At 45.2% G+C, this 27,146-nt stretch overlaps 1 protein-coding gene across 3 annotated transcripts in view; it reads left to right on the top strand.

Annotated features, from left to right (window-relative positions):
* Positions 1–27,146, top strand: part of vps13b (vacuolar protein sorting 13 homolog B) — a 328,377-nt gene that overhangs the window by 1,207 nt on the left and 300,024 nt on the right. For all 3 annotated transcript variants that reach the window (XM_079746793.1, XM_079746792.1, XM_079746794.1), the window contains exons 2-7: positions 92–249; positions 1,452–1,595; positions 17,007–17,124; positions 24,343–24,510; positions 25,671–25,852; positions 26,276–26,450. In XM_079746793.1, the coding sequence (XP_079602919.1) occupies positions 103–249; positions 1,452–1,595; positions 17,007–17,124; positions 24,343–24,510; positions 25,671–25,852; positions 26,276–26,450 (934 nt within the window). In that variant the 5' untranslated portion in view covers positions 92–102. The remainder of the gene's footprint in view (positions 1–91; positions 250–1,451; positions 1,596–17,006; positions 17,125–24,342; positions 24,511–25,670; positions 25,853–26,275; positions 26,451–27,146) is intronic.

Genomic DNA, 27,146 nt, shown 5'->3' with positions numbered 1-27,146 from the left:
AGATATTGGACAACACTATGAAACCATGAAGAATGATGTCTCCATAAACTGTCCAATATGTGTGTGTGTGTTTTATTCATCGTGACCGAAGATGGGGACAAGATGTTGGAGTCTTATGTCACACCACTCCTGATGAGCTATGTCAACAAATACATAAAGAATCTGAAGCCGTCCGACCTGCAGCTCTCCCTCTGGGGCGGGGATGTGGTGCTCAGCAAGTTGGATCTGAAGCTGGATGTCCTGGAGCAGGTATGCTAAGTCCTACCTACTATTTGTATTAGTTACATTTTTCGACACAACAAGATGAACTGCGCTTCGGTGTTTTCGTGAATATTTTAAATTTTGTTGAAAGAACATCGAATGATATTATACATTGATTGAGGGGCTATATTAACTTTCATCTTACCCACACATATAATGTAATTTTAACTGTATTTTTTTTAATGGCACAGCAGCATCTCTTCTGGACACAACCACACCAGAAATTGGTTGTTGCCGTTGTTCAGTTTGCCAGTTTATATAGCAATTAATGTTGGTCTGGGGAAAAAAATTCATAGTACACTGAGATAAACAACTTCTATCTAATCAAATGTTCTTCAATTTCTATCTGAAATCATTATGCAACACCAGTTATTTTTTCTATCTCAAAAGTGTCTATTATGAATAGATTCATATAGCCTGCATCATGTGTAGGGTATATGTGTGTGTTACAGGATGCTGATATTGCATCAGTATTATGTTGACGGTGAACATGTTGATAAATGTACTTGAATGTTTTACCTTCCACAGCTTTTTAAACTTTCTGTACATTTTTATAGCTGTCATATCTGGATTGGATCAATGTTACTTTGGTAAAAAAATAATCCTTTGCTGGCTGAAGTTCTTCAGTTTCAGAAGGGCTGTCCAAAGTTACTATTGCATGCAGCCTTAAGAAAATATTTGCATTGGGTATTTGTGTTGAAGACTTGGCAGTTTGCTCCTTTCAGGAGTTTGCTATCCCATATTGCTTTTGGAAACTTTTATTTGAAGAAGGGTCAATGAAAACCTACTTTTAGGAGTTATATGACTACCCCTTTTAGTATCACTATGGTGGTATTAGAAAAATACCTTTAATATGTTGTAATTATTGGTTTATGCTCTCAAGGAGAAACAGAGTTGTGGATGACCAGTTTAATGATTTAATGGGTGGAAGCGTAGTTCACAGATGCAGGCCAAACAAATTTGCCAGGCCTCTGAATAAATCAAATTTGGATATAGCTGAACATATTTGTAATGTGTCACTATTGGAAGGAAACATCGTTCCAATCTTAAAACACACAAATACCACAAGTAATTTTATTCATGTTCCTGCCTTCATGAAATAACATGCACCACTGCACCAATGAGGTCGAGCTGAAGTTAAAGTCCTTGCAACTCTGGCTCCCATTTCCGACTACTTTGTATCTTCACAGGAACTGAAGCTGCCCTTTACCTTCATGAGCGGCCATATCCACGAGCTGCGTATCCATGTGCCATGGACCAAGCTTGGGTCAGAACCCGTGGTCATCACTATCAACACTATGGAGTGCATCCTAAAGCTGAGAGATGGAGCCCAGGTGAGTTCAAACTGAAGCTGACGTCACTAACTTTCAACGGTGTATGCTGTCTCATTCATAGTAAGAGGGGAAATGTTGTCTTTGGTCCCAAAGGTTTATCAATACTGAAAAGTCTTCAAATGTTAATTATCACTTAAATGGTATTCACTTTAATTACACATCATACTTTATTATGAAGGCCGCCTTTGGGCTCAGGTTCAGTGTGTTGTGCCAATGATGTGGCATGTTGCCTAAGTCCTCTGCTGCTCTGATTAGAAGCATCTGTAAAGAGTTGTAATAAGTAATGGCACTGCCTTTACATTTAGGGCATTTAGCAGGCGGCAGTCTGATAATCACATGCTATCGGTAAGCAGAGAAATGTTTACTACAGCTACAACTCAAAAACTAAACCCTACTTAACTAAACCCTATCAATCTAGTTCTGTTTTGGCTACACATTACTCAAGCATGGATTAAAAGTTGTTAATATGACATGGCCAAGTAGCATTTGCTTTTATCTTTGTGATCAGTGGCTAATTACACTTGATGAGTTGGGTCCGAGAAGGAATGCAGTGAAGTAAATGAGAAAAAAACAAAGAACCTGAAAGTAAATATGTCATGCGCCGTTTCGGCAGAATAATGATGTCATGTCTTTTGTACAGTGATTTTTAGTTTGATCTACATTTTCAAAAGCTTCTGAGATGTAAAGTAGAGAGCACATTGGCAAGTGCTGCAAAGACAGGGATTGCATTTTAAAGTTTCAAGATAAAAGTGTTTCATGATTCATTCTACCAGGATTAACTATTTGCAAATGTTTTTTACATTTATCAAGCGAAGCATCTGTCTTCATGTTTGAACCAAATGGGCTTTAGTTCAAAACAGATATTACGATTTCTGCTACCTCCTTTCAAAGGGTCCTATTCAAAACTAATGATATTAGCGCAAAATAGCTATTAAATTCCTCACATTTATTATAAATACTGTAATACTTACAGTTTGAACAAAGTCCAATGACATAAAGTGTTTTCTTTTTTTATTGTTGTCCTTATAGGTAATCAGAGAGGAAAAAAATGATAGCTTGAGCTACACCATGCCCAAATGGAGACATGACTCTGAAACCAATTAACCCTAAGAGCAATATTTATATTATTGTGTTCAGGTAGTTAGGATTATAAATATTTTCATTCTCAAGTAGGGTGTATGAAAGACATTTTTCTTAGATTTATTTATGCAGAAGCGCCTGCTCCTACCTCTGCCACCCATGAGTCCCGGTACTGGCCAGCATCCCAAGGTAGAAGTTTCAAGGCCAGATGTCCCAGGAGAAACACATTTCAAGGGAAGTCAATTACAGCTCATTATATAGACTGCGGCAAAAAGATTTGTAACACATGAGCTGCACAGACCTAATGGTAAATATCATAGTAAGCACATGGCTACTGCTCAAGTGATCATGTTTCCAGTCAATTGGACCTTTTCCCATTGTTTTTGCACCGGCTTATTGCAAGTAAATTCAAAACAAGTATTTGTAACAGCTGGGCTGTGACGCTCCCCGAGAAAGGAAAATAATTATTTGAAAAATTGCTAATTACATTTTGGACAAATTATTCATTGCTATGCACACCCTTGAGACCCATTATGAAGTTGCGCCAGACCTTCAGCATAAGTCCTTGTAGCAGGAGGAATTTTAAATGAGTCGCCATACTATTTCCTATTGGACCTTGACCGACTGCTGTGTTCTCCAGCCAAGAAAATCTAACACATTTCCGTTGTATTCCTTAATTAGTTTACGCTTTAATCTGATATATTAATGAAATTTAACCTTATTTTAACCCATGGTTAGAACATCTTAACGTTGTTTGTGGTGTTCTTCCGACATAACTTCCTATTGAAAGAACAGTTACCCCTTGGGTTACATCCTTAGACCATCAGAAATTAAATTATATCCCCCAGGTTAACCAGTCCACTATATTACACCCGTTCGGCACTCGGCCTGGATCCAATTTTGATCTGCTTTCCGCTGGGAAATGCACTAGATTTGGCATGGCTGTATTTGGCGCTAGGGCTATCACAGTGAGTGAGCCAACCAAGTCATTTCAATGGTAGCCAATAGAGCAAAAAAACTGAAAGTTGTGATTGTGTATGGAAAGTCTTGCACTCAATGTTTAGTAGATTAACTAGTGTTTCTCTTGTCCAGCAGAGGCAGGAACTTTGTGGTGGGCGTTGTGCGGCCAGAGTGTGGAAATGATAAATGATATAATTAATATGGTTTGTTTTCATAATTACTGTTAAAGCCTGAGCGCTGGCCTGTGTAAACATCCGTACCTCTTTTGAAGTTCATTAAGGGTCGTATATTACACTAGTATTATTTGGATCTTTTAATGTTCCTGTTTCCCCAAGAGAGAGGAACCGGATAGTATTTAGGATATTCGTATTGCTCAATGGGGCCCATCTGCAAAGCACAGAGAGCAGCACACAATTATAGTTTCCAGCAAATGTGGAAAACTGGGCACTTTGCAGCACTTAGAGATTATAGCTCCTTCTGCACTCTTGTTGCCTGAAATGGGCTTTAATGTGAATTTTTTTTGTCAGATTGTCATTGAGACTTGATTTACTCAAGACAATTAAAAAACAATTGCCCAAAGTGTCAATTTGGCATGCTTTGCTCTTGACTTGGATTACGTCATTTTATAATATAGTGATATGCTATTAACGTTTTATAGCTTTTAGAACTTGACGTTTTGTGAATTACAATTTCTGTTTTCCAGAGGATCATTGTTTTTGGTGTCTTCATTTGGCCTCATGTTCTTTGTTTTGTTAAGACTGGAACTTGTGACGGTGATGTTGATGTTGAATTATTAGTGTGGAAATCGCCATGTGAAATTAGGCTAAGACTTCCTCTGTGCTTAAGAGCTCACTATATGTTACAAGAGATTGGTCATGGGGATGAAAGGGTTTTGTAGTAGTCAACCTAAACTCTTTCCTCTTGTGCAGTAATGGTAGACACTCTCCAAGTGTCTCCCATGTCTCTCTTGAGGAATTCAATATGAGTGTGCTGTTTGATCTTTGTCCATAAATTAAAACCATAGTCTGAATTACCTAGGAAATGAATGGGATGAAACAATGCCTTTTAAATCTGTCATGCCATGCGGTGCTCTTATGGAAACTAGTTATAAATAGACTTCATGATAGGAGTTGGCTACAGTCTTTGAGCAGCACTAGAGCATGTCACTGGCATCCTGAACGACTAACTATATTTGGTACATTTATTTTCTTACATTAGGCAGAGTTGGCGTCTAATGGTTTCAATTTAAATATGGGGGCTGCTTCTAGTCTATGGTATGATGCCGTGCATGTGGTTTTAAACCTCAGAGCATTCAAACTTTACACCATTATGAGCAGACTGATGAAACCTTTCAGGGTGGAAAATATTTCTTCAGAGTTTATTGTGTGGCTGTGTTTGGGGGATTCTTTTCTTTTTATATTTGCAAAATCGGCAGTTAGCAACGATGCTGCAAACTTGCGTACATCGTGTTTTCCGACATCCCAGCAAAGCCCTCGATGTTAAGGAGCCAATTGACATTGGGCAAAGAGAGAGGAACCAGCTGGACAACAGTTAAAGTGAATGCTAATGCTCTCAGGCACTCGTTTCTCTACATATGTGACAAAGATAAGGGTTTGGGTTTACCACGGAGGCCGTTTAGGTTTGGCTCGGCACGCCGCTTGATCTAGATGTTTTATGGCTGCTGAGTACATTTATCCCTGATGTGGAGGATTTGATTGAGGCATTGCCTCAAGATGATTTGTGGGACATGCCTGTGAGTCTTGTTGGTTTGGCACACATTCACAACGTGGTCCTTTCCGCTAGGTTCCGTCTGAACTATTTTCAAGGGCTTCACAACAGCAACCTTTTATTGTGAATTAATAATGGATAATACATGTGATTTAGGGAACCCCCTTTTCCATTCATAAAGACTTGTTCCACGCCATGGGATTTCATTCCACCAAGGGATTTACCAGATAACTGACCATGGGCTGCTTCTGCACGCTTGGATGTTACAAAGCAAGCCATCATGTGACCTGAAGATATTTATACTAAGACACATTGCCTTTTAGTATGTGACACGTTTAAATTAGACCCATCAACTACATCATAGGTCTTACAACATTGTGACCTCCCATGCACCGTCTATTCTTCCTCCTGTAGCTACTGTTTTATGGATGATACTGCTCTACCACTACCAGTTGTGGTTTCCCACCCAGAGTTGAATCCACAACCCACTGCTAAGGAAAGCCAGGATATTTGCAGTGCTCCACAGCTGTCAAAGTGCATAGACCCTTGTGGTAAACCTTTCCACTCCTGCATTAGTATATTGTGGACATTGTTTAACCGGAAACCTTGAGCCAAAATTACATTCATCAATTGGAATCGAGTAAACTGATAATATGGGATGGATTAGAACTTGGTTATCGCACCAGTGTATTGCGCCTTTTAAACAACTGTTAAGACAGTCAACTTACAATCACAACAACGTTTTCTCTCGGTCTTTAACAAAGGCTTCATTGGAGGATTGGGACCATTCTCCATAGTGCCGGCCTGCTCTCATCATTTGTCCAAACACAAAGAGCCAGAAAACCAGCTTGTGGAAGTTTGTAATTAGATATTACAAACTGGATAATCTTTCTCCCAATGCATTCCGGAAATCTTGCCTTTGATTCCTCTGCTCTCGGGGACCAAACGGCTTACCGAGATTCCTCCATAAATCAGTGTGATCATCAGCTCTGCCGGGCCTTGTCTTCAGGACCCACGGCTTTGGATAAGCTATGTTTTTGTTTCTTAAATTCACCCTCCTCTAGTTGTTTCAAAACCCATTTCAGACTTATGATAAAAAGACGGGGATGTCACAAGACTATCATCTCCTTAGGAAATTTGGGAATTTTCTCTGATGAGAGACAGAAAGTAAGACCAAGACTAAAACATGGGAACAAACATTAAAATAGATAGGGGGCACGATGAAAGAAAAAAAAGAGAAATGTCAACAAAAGGAAATGAATGAGTATCAAAGAGTAATCTTTAAGGGCTGTTCAGAAGGGCTATGGCTTTACTTCAACGTAAGATCAGCTTAAAATAGAGAATTATTGCAAAAGTTGTGGAAGAGGGGACACAGATTGTTTGAAATGTGTCAGACCTTCAGGTAAACGTTCATGAAAGCCAGCCTCCTTTGTTTGTTTTATGACCCCTCCCTACCTACCGCTGCTGTCCAACTCCCGACATGTCCCATATGGCTCTGGATTGACCAAGCAAATGTATCAACATTTAGACAACACTTTAATGAATGTTGTGCTTTTGAACCATACCGTTTCAAGTAAGTTAATGCCATTTAATAATTATGTCACATTTCAATATAAAATAGAGTGGACTTTAAATAAATACAGAGCTAGTTGTGAGATCCTCTTTGTTTTTCATCTTTGTTCTCGGTCCCAAACATTAGCTTTGCATCATCCCAATCCACTGGTATTTTCCCCTAGTGTTCTGACCTGATTTAAAGCATCTGCAGCGGGAGCTGAGTGTGTCGTTTCAGCAGAGGAACTTCTGCCTAGCCACCATTATCTGTTGAGTCAGACAGGCTACATAACTTTGCCTTTGACTTACGTGACTTTGTGGTTTAATTAAGATTGGGAGTCCCGGTGGTTTGTGGTTCCCTTTACTTCTCAGACAGTTTTCAGACACAGGAAAGAAGCTTTAGGGGGAAAAATTAAACCCAGTGGTGTCCTGTATCAAATGAGTCAAGCACTGATCAATACACTCTGGGCAGGATGCTGCTACTTCACTGCCTAATCCCTGCTCTTAGGCCATCCGGACTACAGTCACCCTTTAGTGGAAGCCATTAAATTCGTTGTGCCGCTGGTTGAATTGTACTGTGGAGAGAGATTACATTACAATTAGGGTTCACTTTCATTTAACTTGGGATTTCGGTTTAGAAAACTATTGGTATTAAGAACACTATTGCTTATCCCCTTGCTAGTGTTTTGTTTAATTCAGCCATTCAGTAGTATAAGGTTTTATGCTCTGCAAGCTGCACCATTTGGATCAAAAGTTTGAGGTATTCTTTGTGTATATTAGAGGGCCACAGCTTTCCATTCTGTTTATATGTCTTGCACAGGCTAAGGCCACCATCGTTGGCTCATTTCTCACTACACTTCTCTTCATGTCATCACCCATTACCACTTTTATAGAGACGGATACATCTGACATTTTCTTTTACTTTGGGTGAAACAGAAAGCTATTAAAAGGGGTAACACAGTAACTGGGAGCCCCCGTGTGTAATTTCTCAGTGCAGAAAGGTAGGCTTGTATGACTCCATGTTACACAAACCGTGGGTGGTCCTTGTTTAATGTCCCTGGGTGAGTGCGTGCGCCATTTAGCAGACCCTCACCCCTCTGACCTATGAATGATTCCACTCTTATTATAGAAATAATGATGCCATATAAGGCAGGATGCCTTAAGCCAGTAAAATGGGTTGTATAGAGCCAGTCGGTAGCTAACCACTTGACTGAACAAATCTTTGATGTTGCCTTCACCTATTAAAACACAATTCTGTATACCTTACATGTCAACCTTGTTTAGTGCAGCAGAGTGGGCTTCTAAGGCTTATTAAATGGAACTCAATGTCCTTGCTGTCTTGTTTTGGTGGGAATATCGGAAATTAAGAAATGTGTATATGAAGAGTTGTTAGTATTTGCTTTTATCTTGCCAGGGGCCCGGTCCCCTGAGATTAGCGGAAAGAGAAGAAGAATGTAATTGAGCCACTTGTTACTCCTCAAGGTGGGAGAGGGAATGAAAGGTGATTTTGTGCAGAAGGCATATGGTTAGTTGAAGAAATAACAAACAGGGCCCACTTGAGGGAGAGTAACGCCTCGGCTTGAGATGGACCACATTGCTTCTTTAAAATGACCAACATGATAAGAATTTACATGTGGCATAGCTGAGTTGTAATACAAGAAAATATTCAGGGAAAATTTGTTTGTGATTTACAGCTGAAACGCAGGCCAAGGTAGACATTGGAATATTGGGCGTTTTCTCTTTTCGTTGGCGGTTGGGCTTGCTAACAGATATCAATGACTACACCTCTCCCTGGACACCGGCCAGACACACGCCTGCACTACTGGATGCATGCATTGCTCTTCTCCGAATCATAGGGAAGACATGTTGTTTTTTTAAATTTTGTCAAAGATGATGAATTGATCAAAATAAAAAAAGCTTAAAGATTTCAGATCCAGCAAGCTCTCTGTCCACAATGAAACATTTTTAAACAGTTGCTCCTGTCTGCCTTGAAAAAAAGATCAAACCGCGTACAGACGTCCATCTCTCATGTAACTTTATGAACGCTGCTTCTGTTCCACTGCAAGCCGCTGTATAAAAGCTGCATCACCGAGAGGGCCTGCCGAGTTCCGCGCCGTGTGTTCCAGCGCTGCAACATGGCTTTGGTATTTCTCAACACTGGGGGAAAGTCCTCTCCCATTTCTCTCTGCGTGATTTATTCTATCTCGCTGGATGCAGAACATCGATGCTCTCCAAGAAAGTCTGAGGTCCTTCTACCGTGCCGAACGCCTTTCCACCAGCTGCACCTCACATGTGCAATTAAGCTGTCAGGAGTTACTTCGGCCACTACTTGTGCTGTTCCTGGAGGCTGGCGAAATAGTAGGTTGCCTGCAGGGTGCTTATGTCTTGTATCACATCGCTAATACTGTGTGGTGAGCTGCTGCTGCTGATGATGATGATGATGATGAAGGGCAAACCTGGAAAAGCAGGAGCATTTCATGTGTGACAGAGGACATTCGGTAATGTTCATGCTAGAATGCAGTCCTACCACTAGTTGTCAGCAATTTACCAACATTGAGAAAAGGGGTATTTTTTGCATGTGAAATTATGTGGTCAAAACACTTTGGCCGTTGTTATAGGTTTGATTAAAATGAATAAATATGACTGTTCTCTTCTTGTTATAAATCGTGTTGTTATATTTTAGATAAAAAAAACATGATGCATATATTTAGCTTAACCGTGTTCAATTAGTGTGTGTGTGTGTGTGTGTGTGTGTGTGTGTGTGTGTGTGTGTGTGTGTGTGTGTGTGTGAGTGAGATTGTAGCTTACACACATTGCAGTTATTAGTGTTAGGAGGTAGCTGGGCCAGCGTGAGCAGCATGCCTCACATGCTCAGCCTGGGCTTGTGGTTAGCTGATGGAGAGATCTGAAGAACCAGAGCCTCTCAGATCTCATTCAGGAACAATTTCTCCCACTCGACCATCCTCGATTTTTTTGCTCTTTCTCACTCTTGCTGCCCCACCTCCCAACGCCCTTCTTTTATCTCATTCTCACTTTTCCTTGACTTTTTTTCTGCCCCTCAATTTTTTAGCTTTTCTCCACTCATCTTAAATTCTTGCATGCTTTTTTTCCCCCTGTGACTTCCCCATTTTCTTTAAGCTTTTGGCACGGATCTCCATTTTATTTGAGTACAGTTCACATATGTGACTGGTAAAAGAGATCAAGAAAATGTAAATGATAAGACATAAGTTGTCTTGCTTCTCTGTTGGTTAATCTATGCACCTTTTATTACTGCTACCACTCTTCAGCCTATTGTTTCTTGGCCACGTATCAAAGATTACAGTCAGTAGAATTCCCCATCCTTTGTTTCAATACATCAGTAGAACATAAACGCTGCCAGTTGGGATGGGAGAGACATCATTTTTAAGCTCTGCCTTCCAAACCTGCCATTTCGTGAGGAAAGGACCAGCTTTATTTCATAACAAATCAGCTTTACTTTTTAACCAATGAACCGGATTAGAAACGCACTGCTGGCTGTGAGATCTGCCTTATCAGATTAATGGAGAATTAACTCTTTAACAAGAACAGTGACAAGTTAACTACTGTACCGTAAAGTAGAAAGATTTCTGCCGGTTTAACGACAGTTTTGTGTTTAATCATGTGGCATTTAATTCTACAATGTTAAATAAATGGCTGTTAATCAAGTTAATCCCAAGTGAGGACCCTGTTGTGTTTTTTGAGTGTTTTTAAAGGATTAAAGGATGTCTCTGATGGTAAACTCTGGTTCATTGCTCCGCAGGGTATAGCCCGTTTAACCCAGGCGCCACAATCTCTTACCAAGGTAAAACAAGGGCCACACAAACTGTGGCCAGCCATGTCATCTGAGGTCAAGTCAGACCAGAACCATGAGCACATTGGCTGAACAACAAGAGGTCCAGCTAACCCTGGAAGAACAAGTCAGAAGCCCTGGTGCAGCGCTCTCGGCCTCCGCAGACTCGCTCCCTGTTTGTCTTGATTGTTATTCTGGGCATGTTGGAGGCAGATATTAAACACGGACAGTTTGACTTGGGTACGGCAGGGGCCCGCTTGGCAGAGACCTCCTCCATGACATCAGCAGGACTGTCGCTCGGCCATTGCGCCGGGTTCCAGAGCTAAATAGTTTTGTAATTGTGCAGTTCTTTTGGCAGTTGCCTCGAGAATCTTTTCCATGCCCCCCCCCCCCCCCCCCCCCCCATACCCCCTCCCGTGCTATTTAATGAACATGATATATTTTTGGGCTTCTGAAAGAAGAGAGGCAAATGCTTGGAAAATCAACCAAGTGTTTTTGTTGCAACAGTTCATATGGCTGAAATATGCTTAGTAAAGCTTCTGCCATTACAGGCTACGTAAACACGTCTGCCATTTAAAAAAGGATACAGAGAAAGCCCACAAGTCTGACTATTCCTTTTTTGTGGCTAGGTTCATTATGAAGGTATGGGACGTTGGGATAAAAGACACAAATTACAGATAATTAATTTGAGTATAAAGAAATAAACAAGAGTTTCAAGTAAACGGGGCCTGGGTGTGTTTTGCTGACTTTCCTTCATTGAAGTCAAGGCAGGGGTGTTTATCTCGCCGATCCACATGACCATGAATGAGCAGAGTAGTCGGGTTGCGGTGTGGGGCTGTAAAGGAGAAATATGACTTGGAAAGAGATTTAATGGAGATATTAAAACGGCACGCTTTTGAACATTTGGAAGCTACGCATTAATTGTGAACATTCAGCTGAAACTTGGTCTCCTGAAGTTTCCTCCTAAGATTGAAATTCTATAGTACTGCAAAGATGTTAAAGACTACAATGGTCTAATCATAAAACCTTTGGTTGTAATCCAAAGCTTTTAGTACTCCTAATTTAAAAAGTGATTTTACAACCAGAAGGGATTTAGCGAAGATGTTTTTGAATATATCTATTCAGAGTATTTAGTGTGTGTGTGTGTGTGTGTGTGTGTGTGTGTGTGCACGCTAAAGTTTGAACAACACATTGAAGGCTAACCATCTCCCATGATTCTGTTCTTCATCTCTCTTGTGCTTGCTTTCCTTTGCAGGTAGGCAGAGGTTCATGCTTGTTCATGGAGCTCCATGCTTGTGAGAAGGTGTATGTGTGCATGTGAAACCATGCATCTGTTTGTTTGTGTGTGAGGAGAGTATGTGAAACGCACTAGTTGGCAGCAGAGCCTCAATCTAGTCGACTGCTGTCTGCTACGTAGAGAGCGAGACCAAATGTCTTTAATCACAATGTAATGGCTTTCTGCATTTATTACAGTTTCATTAAAAAGCCATTAGTGGCTAATTTTAAGCCGGTCTGATGGATGTGTTGGAAGCCAGGGGAAGAGGAAAGTGAATAGAGAATTTGAGCCAATCGCAATGCTTTCATTCTCCTCCGCTTGGCAGAAGCTTATGAAGTTAAAAGAAGCGACCATGTACAGTTTTGTCAATGGGTCTTTCCCATGAAGTGATCTATAGCTCCCATCGCTATTGGTGCCAGATGGAAGCTTTAGCAAGAACCCGCCCCAGTTCCATGATATCATAACTATAGTATAATATCCTTGCTGCAAGCAGTGGTATGTGGAGACATGGAACTAAGGCCTGAGGAGTATGTAATTCATTGAATCTGTTGATCGATAAAATGAAAACTAAATTAGAATTTTTCAATCAAAATAAAGTGAGTAATAATGACCTTCTGACGAAGAGAAGGTGTGTATGTGTGTGTGTGTGTGTGTGTGTGTGTGTGTGTATGTGGGGGGGCAAGACGTGAAGGTCTGATTGCTCTTCTCTCCAGGGACAGCTCTCGGTGGGCCATGACATGGAGGACAAGGCCTCAGGATGTCAGGCCTGTGTGTGTGTGAGGTGGGGGTGCTGCGTCTGAGATAAGGAGCTATCGGGTTGCAGTAATTTATTTTCCCACTCCTCAGGCGTTGGGCCCTCCACTGCCTGGCCTCCACTCTCCAGGCCCGCTGCTTTGAAGTCAGCATGAGTTCACCAGCGACCTGTGGAGGAGCAACAACAATAACAGAGCACTTTGTTTAGCCAGCGCCTGTCTGCTGCACGCTCCCATTAATCCACTGAAACAGTGTGAAATTGACTAGTTTTGAAATTGTTTGGGTTTTTCAGATCTGGCAGTTATTGGCCAGCAGGCAGGGAAGCATGCAGCTCAAACCCCTGGCCAACACATTTTCTTGTGCTCCCATGCTAAACGTCTGAAAAAGAGGAATTGGGTCTTCATTCGTGTGGAAAATTTCAAAAATGTCATGTTTAGCTGAAATGTCTTAGTTGGCAAAAGTATGTTGACATGAGAACCTAGGTAAAAACGGGAAAATTGACACTCTTTACCTACTTTTTCCACACGACACTTAAAATTTTCATTTGGCTAACAAATATTTTTCCGTATAAATCCACTGGAAGTGTTAAAACACACGCAAAAACATTACCCTCAATAATGAACTACACATGATTTACATCTAATTTACATAATTCCACAAACAATTACTTTACACACTGCAGTTAAAAGGAAGTTGACAACTTGTCGGTTTACGTAATTTAAAACGCAACTAGTGATCAAAATAACTGTCCAGAAACAACCTGGGTGATTGGTGGGGAGGGGTAGGCAGTGGTCGCCTGATACACTGAGCTGCTAGGTTTTGGGGGTCTGACCCTCCAGACAGGCTTGACACTCTGCCTTCTGGTCTCTAACGGAGCCAGACGTCTGCAGGGGGAGAGAAAGAGAGGGTCAGGCTTGGCCTTCCTGTGCCCTAACCCTCCATGGGTGCCCACTTACCCTCTGAGTAGGGGGTCCGCCTCGCCTGTCACTCACACCACTCTTCCCCCCATGCTGCCTTTCCCTTCCCTCTGCTTCCCCTTCTCTCTCTCTCTCTCTCTCTCTCTCTCTCTCTCTCTCTCTCTCTCTCTCTCTCTCTTGCCTTCTCTCTCTCGCCTTCTCTCTCTCTCGCCTTCTCTCTCTCTCTTGCCTTCTCTCTTGCCTCTCGCCTTCTCTCTCTCTCTCTCTCTCGCCTTCTCTCTCTCTCTCTTGCCTTCTCTCTTGCCTCTCGCCTTCTCTCTCTCTCTTGCCTTTTCACCCTCTCGCCTTCTCACCCTATCTCGCTCCCTGTCCCTATACCCAGTCACAGTCTCTTTCCTAAACTTTCTATTCAACAGATCAGTTGTTGTGGCTGCTACCCTAGGCCCCCTTCCCCTTCTTCTGCCCCCGCCCTCCCCCCCTAGCGACACTGTCCCATCCAAGGCCTTGCCGTTGCGTGGCAGGGATCAGCTTACCCGGGCAGCAGCTGAGACAGCCTTCATTTGTCCCAGGGCTTTCCTCTGGTGAGGCATGTTTCGTCCCCAGAGTCCACCACACTGCCCATGGTGACACTGAGCGCTTAATTGCACTACCGCCAAATTCGGCAGCAGGGTCTGTTTTTAGTGGCGGCTCGGAGTGGTTGAACTCAATGTACTTTTGGCTGGCGGGCCTCGATGCATTCCTTAAGATGGAGATATCAGCGAGTTATGGAGCGAGTATTTATGTTCAGGAGGAGGCTTTGCCCGAGTCTTCTTGAGAACGGCCTTCGGTTCTTCACCACAAAGTTGCCGTAAACACAGTGCTGTGACTTTGCGTCGGAAGTGACGGCTAGCTGTGTGTGTGTGTGTGCGCGTGTGTGTGGGTGTGTGTGTGTGTGTGTGTGAGAGAGAATATTTAGTAACGTATCAACATGTTATTATTTGACGATATCTTTTGACTTGGGACCTTGATGAGCTATTTATTATTCTTCCCCCTTGTGTTTACGGGTTCCCTCAACTTGAAGATGTTGAGGTAAAAAAAATCCCAAACCAAGCCCACCACGTCTGTGATGTTCAGCTCTTCCTCCAAAAGGTCCATGCAAGTGTAAATATTTCTTTCACCACTCTACTGGCCTGCCATGGTTTGGCAGTGGCCTGTTTACACACTGTGCTGAACGTGATTGCTCTTTGAATGCTTCTGCAGCTTAAATAATGCAAGCTATGTTTAAAATCAAATCTTCGTTGGCCTCACGCGAAGGAGATGCTCAGTAGCAGCAGCAGCATCATCATCATCATCATCTGCCAGTGGCATCACACTAGCAGTAGTGTGTGTGTGTGTGTGTGTGTGTGTGTGTGTTTCTTGGTCACAGGTATCACATAGTCTTTCTCGCGTATTTGTTGTTTCTGGGTGCTATGCTTCATCTATATGTGGAGGTATATACCCAGCAGTTGCATGCATTCATGGGGCAGCCAAATGTGTTTGGTTTTGACACCTCGGCTGTTTACATTACGCAGGATAAGGGGTTGACTTGACCCCCTCTCCCCCACACGCACCCCCACACACATTCACATTCTCCCAACACACACACAGAAAAAGCACCCCAGCACACACCCATCCAAAGCACTCCCCTAACACACACACACACACACACACACACACACACACACACACACACACACACACACACACACACACACACACACACACACACACACACACACACACACACACACACACACACACACACACACACGGCCCCCACCAGCCCCACTCAGTTTAAATGCTAACCACATGTGATCCCTCCCTACTCCTCGCTCCACGGCAGCGTGTGTCTACCTCACCGCCCCTGCTGACGGTGAAGATTACAGCGCCCTAATCACGCCACACTGCGAGGTTTACTCTCACCTTTATCGTTTGGTTTTCTTTCCTTCTGACATCATACTCTGTTCCTATTTTTTATGACTTGTTTTGTTATTTTTTTTAATGCTCACCGATTCTCTCCTCCCACCCTCTTCCGTTGATTAATCTGTTCTTTCTTTGGCCCATTCTTTAATCCACAGCCCCCCGTTGTGTGTGGATGGGAAGACGACAAGGTATTGAGTCATTGGTGGAATAGAGCAGAGGGCAAATAGAGAAGCAGTGAAACGTTGTCCCACTGTCATCACGCCGGAGGGCTAATCCAAAGTGAAGGGGATTTGGAGTGCAAACTGTCTGTACCAGTAGTTGGAGAAGTAGCTTATGATTTATCGTAAAAACCAAGCCCACCAATGTTATTCCTGCGATCATGCTCCATTGAGTCCAGGCCTGTGAACACAAACTGTTCTCCCCGAGACCTTTTACGCCATGAAAAGCCAAAACTGTCATTTGAAGTCAGTCATTTTATGTACCATATTTTTTGTCACACACAATTTGCACTGTGAATTATTCCACCCGTCCCGCTAAGTCATTAATACGGCTGCCAGCGTAGTTGCATGTAGCGACGTCATCTGGGCCAGAGCCTTTTAATTAATGACCTGGATTCCCTGCTAATTGCTCAAAGTTACCACCGGTTCTCTGTGGTCCGATGGCAGGAATAATATATGAAGCTGTGCTGGTGCTACTTAGAATAGATTCCCTTCTTAGGAGTAGTCCATGAATCACTTCTCTGGAGTTGCCGTTAACCCTGCAGTAGATGTAATAAAGGTCAATGGCCTGCCTGATAGACACAGTCCACTGCATCGTGACCCGCCGACCTCACCACTGTTTCTCCTCCTGTCCCCATTGTTTTGAGTTCAATCCTCCATCGCTCTGCCACAGAGCCCCCTTGAAGCCCCGGCACTCAACGGGCTGTAGCAATAAATAAAGACGCCCCAATCTCGGCCCATTTTGTTTATCTTCGGGCTCATCTCTGAAGGGGGATGTCCATTTCCTCCTCATACTCTGAACACACATACACACACACACACACACACACACACACACACACACACACTGATGGGTGTTCTTGTTGCATTCCAGGGCTTAACAGTCCCCTGGTCTGTGAGTGCTGATGACATGCCCTGGTTGTGGAGGAGAGGCCTTCGCTCCCTCATATCCAGGGTCTACAGTTTATTTGTAGAGCCGGTTGTAAAATGGGGAGGGGAAGGAGGAGGTGGAGTAGTGGTTTAGGATCTCGTTGGGTGAAGATCCTTGCATACATACACACAGATACCCCCCCCCCCCCCACCCCCTTGCATACAATCCTTCTCTCAACGACTACATAACAGTCATTAAACGGCTGTGTGTGTGTGTGTGTCTGTTTATGTGTGTTTTTCTTCAACCAGGATGACCATGAGAGTGGCTCCAGCTCCACGAGCCGCAGTGCCTCAGACAGTGTCAAGGCCCAGGCCAAGCCCCGCAGGCTGCAGCAGGCGGCCCCCAGTGACCCGGACCTGCCCCCAGGTGAGTGATGGCCCCGGGGCCCCGCCGGGCTACCCCGACTCCCTGCTCCGGGAGTGACCCGGCGGTGCATGCACGGGCTCAGCGGGGGAGGACGGGATGGGAGCGAGAGACGGAGAGGAGAGGCTGTTTACACTAGGCGGGAGGCGTTTTTTTTTTCATTTTTACAATCTGCCCCCTTTACGATTGCTGGAGCGTGAACGCTATCATCGCACAATGCAAATGAAGAGCCGGCGTCACAGCGGGTACCGTCTTTACACCCTGATAGCAGCAGCAGCCCAATACTGAAACATGTGAATGAGAGCTGTCATTGGTGCAGAGGTTTTTTGGAATCCTGTATGAAGATGCAGATGTGTTTTATTACCGGTGTTTGTTCCAGGGAGCGAGAGAGAGTGAACAGAAGAGGGGGGTGTCCATGTGATAAATTGCTGACTGACGTCTCTTATCAGCAAGGCCACTTGACCGAATACCTCCTACAGGGGCCATGGATTCCGAGCCTGCCTCTCTTCACACCACCTCACAATGAGGACCCTTGTTTAGCTCGGACAGGCCTAACGTCATAACCCTTTTTATTATAATTGTTTATTTATGGCTTTGCAAATGAACGCTGTTAGGTAATGTTTTCGAGAAAAAAAAAATCCCATAATGGGGCCACCCACAATGCATTCACCTTTTTTGTTTAAATAAGCCCCCCTATATTTGAATTGTGCATTTATTTTAAAACAGAAAAAGCCACAATGATTTAATAACTAGTAAACTACAAATTATTTTTTGCAGTCTTGTTCAGAGAAGTTACTTCACAGGGCCTGGAAAAGGGTGGACCACCTTTATCATGAAGTAATACCTTTTCTTTTTTTTACTGAGGGGATGGTTTTAGTTTTCATGCTGTAGAGAGACTTGCCCTCTGGGTTAATCTTATTAATTGACTCTCCTCCCACTATTGTTGTAATCTGATGTTTTACAGTCATAGGGTTTTATTGTGACCACATCTGGGGCTTCTCATTTTTATGTAAAACCCTCCCAAAATGAAAATAAATAAATTAAATAAAATATATTTGATGATATATGATTCCGAGCCAATGCGTCTTAACATAGTACTTAAAAGTTAGATTAAAAGCTCTGGCTCATGCAATAAACGGGAAAAAAAACTTTATCAGTTTATAGCCAGTGGAGGTCTGGAGAAAAGGAAGACGCACCTTGAGGAGGGAGCGGGAGAATTACAAGATGGAAACAAAACGCATAGCTCTTAGAGTTAAACAAAACTCTAGCGAGGGAGATGGAGCTTTTAGGAGCCAGTCACAGTTTAACACCCAACCTGGAGTCCCTGATCCCAGAGCCCCATTACGTATGTGGACGTATGAGCCTGTTCGACTGCTGCCGTCCGGCTGGTTGTTCCTGGGGAGGATCCATTTCCAGGCCTGACGCTATGCGATAATATCTCTCCCCAGCTGTTAAAGCAGGGAACCTCCCAGCCCAGGGCCTCCCTCTGGGCCCGACTTCAACACATCTACTCCTGTGTCTGCGTGTCTGTGTGTGTGTGCATGTGTGTGAGTGTGCGTGCATGAATGCGTTTGTATGCACATGCCCCTATACCTTCCCTGCACTGCCGCACTGGATCCATTACCGCCTGTTAAGACAACTCTGGTGTCACGAGTCACAGCAGCTCGCTAAGTAAAGAAGGTATATGATCGCGGGTAATCCCACAGGTTCCTGGTAGATATTAATAAAGAAAAGAGGTAAAAGGCGGGAGAGGTAAGGCTAATCTGCTGTGACTCAGCCGGAGGATGTTTTCCTTGAACGAGACACAGAACAAACCTGTTACGGATATTGGAATTGTAGTTAAGAGATGTTTTTTTCAAAAGTCAGGATATGCGGCCAGAAATCTCGTGGCAACCAGCGTAGGCGATATTGCTCACCCCCAGTCAATAGGCCTGCGTTGTTTAAAGTTTGCTCTTGTGAATACCAGTATTCCACTCGCCAATCCCCATGGTGTCTTAAGGAAGTGACCACCATCCACAATGCCTCACAAGGTTGTCCATTCATTTATTTTGCAGCCATGGTAATGCGCCATGACTTGAGCACACCGGAAAAATAAATATAAATAAATATGACACATGTGTCATTTTCTTTTTGCAGAGTTTTCTCCTAGAGCTGATTTGAATTATGAGATTAAGGAAAAAAAAAAAAGTAGGGCTCACGTTTCCTTTTTTTCTATGCTCCGAGGCGTTCTTTGTTCCTCGTCCCCATAGCAGCACACATTGTCTTGTATTAGTGCGCACTCGTCCACCCTGTTTACACCACATGCTTGCTTGCCTCAATTTGAATTGAGTTAATCACATCACAAGCTCACCGCTTCTGTCTCAGCAGAAACGGATAGCCGCAGACTCCCTTGTTTAAGGTGTGTGTGTGTGTGTGTTTGTGTGTGTGTGTGCGTGTGCAGGAGTGTGCGTACACGTGTCCGTGGGGCAGTGATTGAAGAGCCATGTCTGGACTCTTCGTCAGCATCAACGTCGACATAACCTCCGGCAGGCATCTGCTCTCCCCCCCCCCCCCCCCCTCCACCTTCCCCTCTTCAAAACAACCGAAACAAAACACAACCGACACTAGAAAGCCGCCACCGGCAATTATACAGCCATTTGGCTCTGCGCTCTCACATGTTGCATGGATTTGTCCTCCCTGTTCTGCCCGCGGTGGAAAACTGCCAGCGTTCAGTCGTCTGCCATGTGACTGGTAGCCACGCAGAGACCAAAGACCAAGTGTTCCCACCTTGGGCGATCCTGCGAGTGATTATGTTTACGGCTGCCGGTGGGGGAATCGGGCGGCCACTGTTGGAGAGAAATGCACAGCTCTCTTCCTCTCTGCCGTGCCCATGCCTGGGCCTCTGCTGCACACTCTTGACACCTTTAACAGTCTGGGTCAGTTGTAGTATTTTTGTTGTGTAAACAATGGCGTCACGCCACTGAGGTTGGTTCTGCAATCACTGGTCTTCCTTGACTTATTTAGCATCACTTGAGCTGCCGTCGTCCCTGTGCAAATCCCCTCTTCAGTGTAAAAGTTAACGATAATTACAAAACAGCATTTTCTGTGGGTTGAGTCATCTTGTGCACATGCTGCAATTGGGGGGGACGGGGGGGACACATCCCATCTGCTTCAACGGGACCCCTGGACTTCACCGGCCATGTCCACTTTCTCTCCGCACATGATGTGGTCACGAGGTTACAGGACATGTGATTTAACGCTCGCTGTCCTTCCAGTGTCCTTGGGATCTCGCTATGATTTATTCGTGTGACCTCTCCGCCGCTATGTGGCGTGTCTTTGGGTGTTGACTCTGCCGGCTATCTATTGGCACGGTGTGGCGTATCTCTCTCGCTATACCGTCGGGAGCAACACCCCGCTCCCCACTGACCAGTATACTCACAGGCTGACCTCCAGAAGCACGGCCTGTGGACCCAGCCTCTTGTCCTCAGCATTACGTCTCACTGGATGATGACCTTCAGACCCGTTCGCTTTCACAGCTGTCCCATAGAACACATTGTATCTTCCCGGCATGACAATAGAGGAATAAACACATGTGCACACACACGCACGCACGCACACACACACACACACACACACACACACACACACACACACACACACACACACACACACACACACACACACACACACACACACACACACACACACTCTGAGGCGGTGGTCATTTGGAATGCCTGCTGCAGCATTCCTTTAGGCTTTTACTGTCTTACACACGTGTGTCTGGTGTGTTTGTGCACACGCTTGTGAGAGATTACTCATATGTGTACGGCCAGTGCTGTGTGTGCATTCTTCGTCTTGTTGCGTGTTAGACTTTGCATGCATTTGAGGCCCCCGCCCCCCCTTTGTGACAGCCGACCAGTCCGAGAGTATGATTGGTTGAATAGCAGAGCATAAGTCCTGTGTCCAGTGCTACTGCATTGCTGGTACTGGGGCTGCTGCTTAGAGGATAAATACAGCAGCTGTTCCGGTATTAACGGGAAACACTACTCGCATGAATGGAGGACATGGTGTGTCGTGGTCAATGGTGGCAGACTATACGTTGTGCTGGAGCACTACCGTACAATTCTAGGTGGGCTGCTGCCTGTTGGCTACAATGTGAAGCCTGACATTGTTGCTAATTCTGATTATACAATAATTTATTGATTACAGGGAACTTTAAAGGAACCCCAAGTGCCAGGTTGTAGGCGGATGTGTTCCTTGCGCTCTGTGTGTGTGTGTGTGTGTGTCTGGGTTGTGTGTGTGTGTTTGTGTGTCTGGTTGCGTGTGTTGCTGTATTCTACAACGCTGTTTTAAGTAAGCTTCACGTGCTAACCCAACACGCTGCTGTTAAGGCTAACGGTCGGACAGGGCCTTCTTCTGGTTTCCAGGCTCATCAGGCTTGGCCAGCAGGGTAGAAAATGTAACCCTCTATGACTGGGAGAGGCAGAAAACAGCACGGTATTGTTAACCTCTAATCTGCAATTAACTGGGATTCAGGAGAAGCAGGAAAAAGGGGCTGAAGGACAAGGCTGTATCAACAGTTCGCTGCTGGCCTGGTGTGTTTTAATGCGACGAATAGCTCATGTTTGGCCATCTGGAAAACCTGCAGGTTTTATCACTCTGCAAAAGTCTCCTGGAAGTTGAATAAACGATCCTTAGGAGATGTAAATAGGGGTTTATGGAATACTGGGAATAATCCGCCGCGGTTGAAAGGCGCTGTTGTCCTACAGTAGCCAAGCATTCTCGTTCTAATAGGTTTCTGGCCACGTCGCGAGCCGTGGCAAGGTATTCATTGCGGAACAGCAGCGCAGGATCAGCATACTGTATATTTGTCCGACAGACTTGTCAATCTCTTTCTTGCCGGCTAATAACTGGCACAGCTAATAGCTGCTAATACTTTCCATATACAGGGAAGCGGGCGAACGTGGACAGTGTAGTGTTTCTTTCCTGTATTGCACAGAAGAGAGTGCTTGGCCTGAGCTGGGATCACATAAAGGAGTTGGTTTTTCCACTCATTTTATGGTTGAACAATTTTAAGTGGGCTCCTTCCCCGTGGGCCGCGGCACAGGTGCTGGCTGTGTCAATTGTTTACAGAGGTTTAGAGCGGTGCAGTGGTTCACCCCGAGAAGGACAGAGGGACAGACAGACAGAGAGGGGGGGGGCCCAGAGCCGACGCAAGACAAGTGAAAGAGAGAGCCGCAAACGGCAAGCCGGCTTACACAACTCCGAGAGGGGAGCGAGGGAGAGAGAGGGCCCCTGATATGGGTAAATTGGATCCAGAGCGGGAAATAGCAGGGGGTACAGCGCTTGTTTTACTGCCCAGTCTGCAGGTGCAATGTGGGCTTTGGAAGCCCGCGGCCACCCACCCACACACACATACCCACACGGCCACATTCAGGCACGCAGCAGGCATTTACGTGCTCGCTACACATGCAAGTGATGAAAACACAGTGTGTTCGGGAGAATTACGGCAACCGCTTTCTCCCACGTTGTTGAGTCAAGCTGCAAACAAAGTTGAATTTTCCCTATTGGATTATGCTAATGTATAGCCTGTAGTTGTGTATGGGACGCTGCAAAGCGAACGGATCCATTTAAGTATTCCCACCGACACAACCAGTACTCCCCAGCGCAGTCTTCCGCTGTGACATGGTATCGGCCACGCATGTAGATACAGGAAGACAAACATTTGGTTTGGAAAATAAGGAATAGGCATTAAAGGTTTATATGTTTTAACTCTGAGTGACTGTGTTTAACAGTACATGGGAGGAATGAATAAGGCCCTTCGTCCCCTGGTTTAGGGGGATTTATTGCTGTATATTTTCATACTTTATGGTCGATACTCCCCTGTCTGCAATATTTTTAGTTCTTTCTTACTTTGGTGAGTAATGACCTTACCATGTATGTTTTCCCTGCAAAGCTTCTGTTTCTGGGCGTCACTGAGGCCATTAGGAGGTCCTGGTTGTACCGTAGCATGGCTCCCCCGGCTCGGTTGAAACCCAACCGACGGGGCTGCCCCGTCTCTCTCACCTCCCCCTTACCAGCACCTCTCCGACACCTCCCTAACCATCCCAGGCCGTCCACCGCAGAATCCCCTTTCCTATTCCTTTCTCGCTCCATCATCGCAAAAATGAATCAACCCAAATCCCCTTCCTCACATCGTCTGGCTAGTCTAATTCTATCCACGTTGACCCCCCCCGTCATACGTTTTAATAGTCCATCATGTGTTTATACAATAATTACAATGAATGGTTTGCTCACAGGCTGTTTAGGCGTGCTATATGAGTCCTTTAACATGTAGGTCGAGTCGTCACACTATCAAGTGAACGTATAATAAAAATACTTTCAACACCAGACACCCATTTGTTTAGCTTCTCCCTCCTTGTCATTGGCCTGCCAGCAGAGATCATTCATTTACAATCCTAGCATTCTGGAGGGCCAAAGTTTCTCTGTGCTGACCGTAACTCTCCCTCGAAGGTGTGTGTGTGTGTGTGTGTGTGCGCGCACACACATGCGCAAGTGTGTTTTAGAGTTTGTGTACATTGAGTGTGACCAGGCTTCCATGCATGTTCATGGAGAGGGAGATAGAGAGAGAGAGACTGAGGGTGGGAGAGCTGTGTGTGAAGCAGGGTTTGTGCACGCTAGTGTAGGGCTGAGCCGGGCCTCACATCTGAGAGGAGAAGAGAGCCCTTCAGAGATCCATAAATATGGCTGAGATTTGTGGCCGCGCTGAGGCACAGTGAGGACCAGCAATGTTTTCTTACAGATATTTAGCCCCCCCACTCCACTTGCTCACGTCCAAGCCCTAGACCGAGAACTAAGAAATAACATGTCAGGCCCTCCGCGCATTTACAAGCCCTGTAGGATGGAAGGGGTCAGCGGCAGTGAGCCCAGGCTTTCAGGGAACCCAGGCCATGGTTTCAGTCTTTCACTGTGTATCAGCACTAAATTAATGTGTGGCTGAGTTGCCTCTCTACCACTGTGTGTGCGTGTGTGTGTTTGTGTGCGTTTGTTTGTGTGTGTGTATGTCTGGCTCACCCTGGCCCGCCTTGGCAAATGTTTATACATCCGTACCTTGGTGTAAGGTGATTTATAATGTGAGTTGCACGAGTGCATATTTGCACATGCATTGCACATCTCCTTGTGTTTTAACTTGGGGTGTGTGTTTGTGTGTGTGTGTGTGTGTGTGTGTGTGTGTGTGTATAGGCTATGTGCAGAGCCTGATCCGCCGCGTGGTGAACAACGTGAACATCGTGGTGAACAACCTGATCCTGAAGTACGTGGAGGACGACATCGTGCTATCCGTCAACATCACGTCGGCGGAGTGCTACACCGTCGACGACGCGTGGGAGAGGGCCTTCATGGACATCACCGGTGAGGGATCCGACCAATCGCAGACCTCGTACCCCTCCCCATGTCCACAATCTGCGCTGCGAGGCAAAACGACAACCTTTTGTGCATGAGGATTATTTTAATGTTTGAGTGTTTATAGTTTATTTAAACCCAGGCCAAACAGCTGTATTAGGGCCACCGTTTAAATGTCAAGAGCTGTTTCAATTGACAAAATTATCAGAGTTCTCAATCTGAGAACAGCGCTCTGTTTTTATAATGCTTGCGAGGAAATTTCCCCCATTGAGGAGTGAGCAGTTGTCACTGCCAAAGTAAGCCTTTGCAAACCGAAAAATCGCCAGCTTCTTTTATCCTGGCATTGTTGTCAATATTGATATCCTTTATAGCTGGGGTACTTGGACAGATGAAGTAATTGCAAGGTGACTAAGGCCTTCAACATTTATTGGCGGACGGGAGGAGTCTGCTACAACCTGGAAAGTTATTATGGACAATCCCTCACACACACACACACGTACCACTTAGTTGGACCTCTTGTAAATGCCACACTTCATAAGAGCCCTGGGGTGTCTGCACAGTGTCTCCCCCCCCCAGGCTTCCTATGTTTGAAGGAGGCTCAGAGATAATGAGGATTTACTGCCAGGGCCTGCTCCTGTGTGTGTGTGTGTGTGTGTGTGTGTGTGTGTGTGTGTGTGTGTGTGTAATCCACTCACAAGTGGATCTTTTCCTGAAAACCTGTGATTATTATGAGTGTCTGTCGGATGCATGCATCAGTTTATCCGGGGGTTCCCCACCGTTTTTGGCCCGGGACCACAATTCCAGCTCTGAAAATGTTTGCGACCGAAACTTTAAATTTAGTGCTTCTGCTTCCACACATTGTTTTGATCCAATCAACATCTGCCAGTAATATCAATTTCCCAGTAAAATTGTGTAATCGCTTAGCTCCACCACACACAAAGTGATTAGTAGTTTGCCCGTGGCTATAAATCATTAGGAAGTCAGTTTGTGTTTACAGGACGTCTAAGAAAAATATGGTTTGCTCAAATGGATCATCACATGCGGATGCAGGATGCATTAGGGGACCCCCAAGTAGGGTCCTGACCCCAAGATTGGGAACAACTGGTCTATTCCATGTCCACCTCTTATGCTACCTGGCCCTCACCCCATCCCACTCCACCCCAACCTAGCCCCTGAGTTGGTCCTGAGGAAGGTGATCAACTTCTCGGACTGTACGGTGTGCCTGGACAAGCGCAATGGCAGCGGGAAGATTGAGTTCTACCAGGACCCCTTGCTGTACAAGTGCTCCTTCAGGACACGCCTCCACTTCACCTATGACAACATGAACTCTAAGATCCCTGCGCTCATCAAGGTGAGCGCTTCTGCTGGACCATGCAGCCTTCATACACACGCACACACATGCTCTTACACGCACTGGCGCATGCACACACATAAACATGCGCGCACACACATGCTCTCACGCACACACACATGCTCTCACACACACACACTCACGCACACGCATAAACATGCACGCACACACATGCTCTCACGCACACATGATCTCACACACACACATGCCCTCACACAAACACATGCTCTCACACTCACACATGATCACACACCCTCATGCTCACACATGCTCACCCACACATGCTCACACACACACACACACACACACACACACACACACACACACACACACACACACACACACACACACACACACACACACACACACACACACACACACACACACACACACACACACGCCCCTCTCTCTCTTCCCCGGCAGATGCAGACCATGGTGGAGAGCCTGAAGCTGTCCGTCACCGACCAGCAGCTGCCCATGTTCATGCGCATCCTGGAGCTGGTCATCGCCCTGTACTACGGAGCCATCGGGGGCCCCCGGGATGGCGACGCGGACGAGGGCAGTCGCCCTATCAGGGAGACGGTCGACCCCGTGCCTGGTGAGTGTCCGTCTGACGTGTGTACTGCAAATGGCAACTTGAATTCACCGCTGCGGCTCTCACTTGTTTGAGAAGAGAGTAGGTATTTTGGAAACTAACAATATTTGTTGGTGTGTGTGTGTGTGTGTGTGTGTGTATATGTGATTTGTCACGGCTGTTTGGGACTTAAAGAATATTAAGAGCGGTTCACCAGTTACTAAGCGGTGATGTGGATGACTCTGTTGCTCCATACGTGCAGTTACTTTTTCCGAGTAGTGTGTGAGACCTCTTCTGTTTGTGTGCAATTCATTTCACAACATCCCCCCCCCCCCCCACAGAGCTCCATGCCGCCACGGCCACAGCTGTATTTCTCCGGCAATATTTACAAACAGAAATCAAATTCCCTTAAGTGTTTAACAAGCCACGGGAACAAGCTGAATGCCCCGGCCCCCTACCGTGTTCTCCCTCACCCTGTGTGTTGCCTTCCTCATGGGGGGGCCACATGTGGTCTGTCATCCTTGGATGGGACGTTGAACATCACTTTGACCGTGGCAAGGGCGCCTCCTCCTCCTTCTCCTTCTCTTCCTCCCGCTCTTTCAACAAACAAAGCGCCCCGCTGTGTAACTCGACTTGCACCAGGGGAGGACGGGCCGGGAGGAGAGAGTCCTACCCACTTTCTGTCTGTATTTGGGACCATAGAGACACTCTAAACAGAGA

Source organism: Pollachius pollachius (assembly GCF_949987615.1).
Source record: "Pollachius pollachius genome assembly, chromosome: 1".
NCBI lineage: Eukaryota > Metazoa > Chordata > Actinopteri > Gadiformes > Gadidae > Pollachius > Pollachius pollachius.
The sequence above is the reverse complement of the archived record's forward strand: the minus strand, read 5'-3'. Positions and strand labels throughout refer to the sequence as shown.